General features: G+C 52.0%; 1 protein-coding gene across 10 annotated transcripts in view; it reads right to left on the bottom strand.

Moving 5' to 3' along the window:
• Positions 1-1,643, bottom strand: part of TLE4 (TLE family member 4, transcriptional corepressor) — a 155,609-nt gene extending 153,966 nt beyond the window's left edge. For 5 of the 10 annotated variants that reach the window (XM_027105634.1, XM_027105633.1, XM_027105636.1 and 2 more), the window contains exon 1: positions 554-1,643. In XM_027105634.1, the coding sequence (XP_026961435.1) occupies positions 554-598 (45 nt within the window). In that variant the 5' untranslated portion in view covers positions 599-1,643. Of the gene's footprint in view, positions 1-26; positions 203-553 lie in introns of those variants that run through there. The other 5 variants (XM_027105635.1, XM_027105637.1, XM_027105632.1 and 2 more) reach the window with 2 other exon arrangements.
• Between the last annotated feature and the right edge of the window lie 4,357 nt (positions 1,644-6,000).

Consider the following 6,000-nt stretch of genomic DNA (forward strand, 5'->3'; position numbering starts at 1 on the left):
GCGCGCCTCGCCCACTGTCTCCCCACCCGGAATCGAAACTGGCCCGTCGGGGGGACGCGCGCCATGGCGTCGGGCCGCGGACAGGTCGGGGGAAGGGGCACGGCAGGCCGGCTGGCTCGCTGATCCCCGGGGCCCGCGGCGCGAGGGGCCGGCGTCCCGCACTCAGGAGCCGCCGCCGGACCCGCCGCGCCGCCGCCGAGGGCGCCCTCCCCGCCACGGCACGGAGTCGCGCCTCCTCCATCGCTCGCCACCCCCCCCTCCAGGAGTCGCGGCGCGGGGACAGCAAACGGCTCCGCGCGGCTTCCAGGGGCTTCAAAGACAACAATAAGAAAATGGCTACAACTCAATTGCTTCTCCGCACCCCCTCTCCGAAAGTGCCCCAGTGCCCGGGAGGAGTGGAGGCGGAGGAGTGGCGGGCGACTCCCCGAGCGGGGCGCGGGGTTCGGGCCGACCTCCACGCCCCTCCGGCCAAAGACACAACTCGGCGCGCAGAAGGCGACGCGGAGAATCCCCCGGCGCCGGGCGAGCCAGCGCCCCCGCCGCCCGCACTCACCGGGTGTCTGGTCTGCGGGTACATCTTGCTCAGGTCGCGAATCATCCAAACCGATTTAGTTGGCTGCGCTGGGCAGAGGCGCGCGGCTCATTGGCTTTAATGGCCCCGAGAAGGAGGAGGCGAAAGCGGCGGTGGCGGAGGCGGCCGGCCGGGTCCGAGGGGCGGCTCGGGCGGTCCCGGCCCCCGCCGGGTCTCGCGTGACGCGGGCGGCAGAAACGCGCGGCGGCGGCGGCGGCGGCTGGGTGCGGGAAGCCGGGCCGCTCCGCATTCCCCGCGGGCGTCACTGGCCCGCCGCGGGCATTGTCCGGCGCGCGTCTCCCGCGGCAACGCTCCGACGTTCGCTCCGCCGAGGCGTGCCCGCCGAGCCCGGCGCCGCGGCCGCGCCGCTCACCCGGGCGGGGAGAGTGAGAGCTCCGCGCCCCAGCGCCCGCCGGCAGCGCCACCCGCTCGCTCGCTGGCTCGGTCGGCGTCCCACTCCAAACTTTTTTTATTTGCCTTTTAATTGGTTGTTATTCCTCCAAATGAATGATCTCTCTCTTCTTTCCTAAAAGCAAACACAAACTCCTTTGGTTCGGAAGAGGTCTCGGCGGTGCTTTTTGGTTTCTCTGGAGATTTTTTTTCACCTCACAGCAACGATCTTTTAAAAGGCACCTTTTAGCTTCTTTTACCACATCTCATTTCCTTATTTTTCTTCCTTCCTGTTTTCTCGTCTTTTTTTTAACCCCAAATTGAAGGGGATTATAAAAATAAAAGAGAGTGGAAGGCTTGCGGCTTTTTTTTTTTTAATTCTCTCTCTTTTCAAACTCTGCGAACAGCACCTCAAAATAATATACAAGTGTGTGAGAGAGGGGAAAGAAAGCAGCCAACAGCTCAAACACCCGCTCAGAACAGCTCTAACAACACGCTCTGTGTAGGTGACTTCTTTGACCAAATTTAGCAGCGGCTAATCATTAACATTCTGATACATATTCACAACCGTCCGTGGAGGGACCGCGGAGCATCCCGGGAGATGTAGTCCACCCCCGGCGACCGCGGCTGAGGATTCGGCCAGATTGACTACAATCACCGGCCGGCCACGCGACCGCTCTGGGGCGATTTTCAAGCGCCCCGCCCACCCCGGCGCAGTAGGCGTCTCCAACAACCAATCAGAGATGGCTGAACATTAATCGCCGTCTGTGTTACTGCCCATCACTTCATTGCTGACAAATGGCGAGCTAGCGGGGAGGAGCCGGCCAGGCTGGAACCCACGTGGGGGCCGGGCGTCGTCGGTGGCTCGGACCAATGAATGGAACAGGACGGGGTTAGCGGAGGCGGGGCGGAGATGGCCCGCCCAAGGCGGAGCTTCGCCTTGGCTGAAGTTCCTTAGCGCGAGCGTTCGAACCTGGGAAACATTTGTTCGGCTGTCAATCAAAGTAACGTGGGCATGGGAGCAGCGGTGACTACTGCTGCTGTTGCTGCTGCCCTGGCTGCATCTTCAGAACTGGGTGTTGGTAGCGATGGTGGCGGCAAAATAAAGGGTGGGGGGGGGCCGGTGAGACTAGAGGCTAGTCAGAAGATCTCCTTCCGAGTCTCGTCCTCCCAGCCGCTCCCCTCCAACCCAAGCACCCTCGGCCCCTTGCTCCGAGCCGCGCCAGGAATGCGGACTAATTAGGGTCCAATGTCTCCTTAAAGAGACAAGCTCGGCCTTGTGTAACGCTGCGAAACCCCTGTTGAGACAAGAAAGGGAGGATCACGCCGATCCCACTTCGTTCGGTTCACATGAATTTTACGCGCCGCCGGAGCCGGCATAATTTTCCGTGTGAACGCGGATTCGGGCCCCTGTTCTTGTTTAGAGCCGAAGACTGAGCTGCGAGACGCTGACCCGGGTGAGGGGCGGGGACGCGGGGCTGGGGGTGGGGCGCCTCCCCGAGCCCAGAGGGAGCTGTGATTGCAGTTTAACCCCGAAGCGGGACCGCCTCCCCCGAGCAACTCTGCATGCAAGCTCCCCAAGACGCTCTGACCCGGGGTCGCGGGGGCGTAACCTTGGAGTTTCGGGGTGGGGCTGGAGGCCCGGGGGGCAGGGGTCTGAAACTTTGTCGAGAGAGCCACCTGCACCCCAGAGACTGTCAGTCGCTCCGCGCAAAAACAGTATCATCTAGGTGCTGGCCCCCCGCACAAAGAAGAAAACTGCCCTCCACGCCCCGAGATGCTCCCTCCCCCGTATCAGAAGGACGAAGACCGCCCCTCATTTATCCCGCTTTTTGGAGGAGCAAGTCGAGTTTGTCGCGGTTGAAACTGGCAGGAAGCCACGCGGGGCACGAGAGATGGCGGGTCGGCCACGGCGGGGAACCAGGGCTGGAAAGGTGGGGGCGGTCCGGGGGGCAGAGCCTGAGGGAGGGACATCCCTGTGGTAGTGGTTAAAGAGGTGAGAGTGGACTTGATGGCAAGAAGGAATAGCCTGGGGCAGGCAGTGTATCCACCCCTAGTCCTCGTCCAGCCGGGGGCAGCTCCCCGGTTTAAGGGGAAGCTGCACGGCTCGGCTCGCAACTTTCCTAGCTTGCCTCTCACCATTTTTATGGGGGGGGGGGCGCGGGGGAGCGGGCAGGAGGAATTCAGATAAAGTCGGGGGTTGGCTAACCTAATGGTCTGAGTTTTGGATGTGTATTTATGAGTGTTTTTTGCTTACTCTAACTTGAGACGTTGGCCGAGATATCTCAGCATTCGTGAAAAACCCTTCTTAATGATATCCCTTGCCTCAGTGGACGAATCGAACAATGACTTACTGTACAGCCTAGCACATTCTATGGGCCTCTCTCTGTGCTGGGCACTTTGAAGGGCTGGTTCTAAGGACGGCTATGATGGTCTTCACCTTCCTCTAATTTGTTTACTAAAATCCTGGAACTGGAGTTCACAGAATGTTTCAATTCAGCATATATCTTCCCATCCATCCCCAAAATAAGAGAATGAAAGACTCCATGGGCAGTTTTCTGACCTTCCTCTGTCCAATACCTAGACACACATGGCTTTTTGGTACTTGAAATGTGGCCAGTCCAAAATGAGATGCTCTGTAAGTACACATACACACCGACTTTGAAGAGTGAGTACAAAAAATGTGAAATAGCGCAATAATTAATAATAATATCACGTTGAAATTCCAATATTTTGAATATAATTGGTTAGACAAAATATATTACTAAAATTAATTTTGTCTCTTTCTTTTTACCTTTTTAACCCAGATGCTAGAAAATTTTAAGTTACCTTATGTCGCTCACATATTTGCATTGGACTGCACTGTTTTGAAACATTCCCAGAAACCAAAAATTAGAAGTCTTGGGCGATACAGTTTCTACACTAGGACAGTGAATCTTCTAAGAACACCAGCAACTATTCTAGGGTTGGCTATTTGCTCCCACTGGAGCTTTTCAATAGTTTGTTAAATTACCCACCTCTGTAGGAGGTTCTATGTTACCAGTTCTGGCCAGAATGTTAGCAAGTTCCATGAGAACAGGGACCTGGTTATGTTCACAGCCTCACTCCAAATGCCTAGAATGATGTCTGACACATACTTGGTGCTCAGTAAATATTTGTTGACGGCATTAATGAGTGAAAGCCATGCTGTGTCAATACAGAAAGCTTTAGCATCATTTGGGCCATATTTATGGAAATGCTATGCAGTTATTTCCCAGGACAGGGAATGAGAATCCTGATAATAGAACCTGAAGAGCTATTGAAAGGGTCAGTGGACAAAGGGGAAACTATGCTCTGTTAGGAAGTATCAAATACTTGTATTAGGGACCTTTCTTCCTAATCTCTCTTGACAGTTTGTGTCAACAGAAGAGTGGTTGGAGAAATAAGGTTGTTTATTTTTTATTGAGTACAATTTTAAAATACAGCACTTGGATATGTTTCACATTTTGACCATGTGGCAGTTCTACATAATTCACAGGGATGTCTCGGAAGGATGCCAAGTGAAGCAACCCACAGCCCAGCCCGGGGTCCCAACACAGAAAGTGTCTTCTCTTCTCTCACTGCAGTTCTCCCAAACTGTTGAGCAAAGCTGTGACGTCACTTGAGGGCTTGTCTTATCCCTACCTCACTGTTGGGCCTTGGTGGGGGCCAGGGTGTGGGGGGGACTCCAAAGCAGCATTCAGGTTGGAAACTAAGCTTGGGGCTTTCAATCTTAAAGTGACATGCAAAGCAAACATATTGTTTCCCCTTAGGTTATATGCTGTAAATAATTTATTCCTCCATCAAATATTTATTGAACACCTAATATGTGCCAGGATATGGGAATTTAGCAGCAAACGTGGCTATTTTTGATTTATTGCCTCTCAGTTCCAAATGTATCCATGCTCTTTGCCTGCTCTGTGAAAGTGGATCTGGGCCCTTTAAGCACGAGTCCTTTTACTTTTCACAACAGCAGGGTTCACACCTATTCAGCTGCTCTTGCCACACCTTCACACAGGCTCCCACTTATGCTAACTATCACAACAGCTTGCAGGGTAGATATTACAGGAGAAAAACTACGGATTTACTTTCTGAAATGGGTGGCATGGGAATGGGGTAGGTGTAGGAAAGTATAACTAAATACCATACTGCTTTGTACGAGAAAATAATTCATGAAAGACTAGGATTATTTTCACTGGAACTGTGAAAATTCACAATTAACCATGATCTCGTTAACTTTGCCTACTCTTTTAACCTTTCTGATTTCTCCTCCATAAAGGAGGTATGATCCCTCCGTTCTAAACGCAAACATTTGCAGCTCGAAAAATATTTTATAATTTGGGACTTGCATTGGTCATAAAGAATAGATTTGGATTCAGGATCATCTGCGAAGCTTGATCACCTCTTCTTTCCCTCTTCCCAAGAAATGAACTTCTGGAATGAATATTATTTGGGGAAAGTGGAAGCAGACACATTTTGTTGAAAATTGATCAGTTGTCTTGTAAAGTGAGCAAAACCGTAAGGGTCTATAATCTCAATGCTAGTCTGTGGGCTCCCACTGCTATAATTCAATTCAGGACTTGTCTTCAACGTTATGTAGCCTGGAACACTTCTGGTAAATCACATGACTCTCTTTTTACAAGAAATCCTTGTAAAATAGTGTGAATGAGCCATCATTCACAGTGTAATATCTGATCCAATGCACTACTACTTTTAGAAAAGACTGTGATATTCTGGGAAATTTTCATTCATGGAGACACCCCCGCCTTCGCTGCTTGGCTTTATATAGAACAAGATTTGAATGATTTAATTATAGAGTTTTATTAAATAGCTCCGCAAGAGAGACCATCTGATACCTTATCTCTGTATGGACCACAAGGGTTTACCTAGGGCTGCCACATATTATTACATCTGGTAGTATGCAAAGGTAGCGAGAGATAGGATGGATGGGTATTAAAATCCCATTTTACAGACCAGGAAGCTGATGTTCAGAGAAACCAATGGCCTCTTGAAAGTTATAC

This window comes from Aethalodelphis obliquidens, unplaced genomic scaffold (assembly GCF_003676395.1).
Source record: "Aethalodelphis obliquidens isolate GAN/ISIS:26980383/991018 unplaced genomic scaffold, ASM367639v1 scaffold7, whole genome shotgun sequence".
In the NCBI taxonomy this organism is placed as follows: Eukaryota; Metazoa; Chordata; class Mammalia; order Artiodactyla; family Delphinidae; genus Aethalodelphis; species Aethalodelphis obliquidens.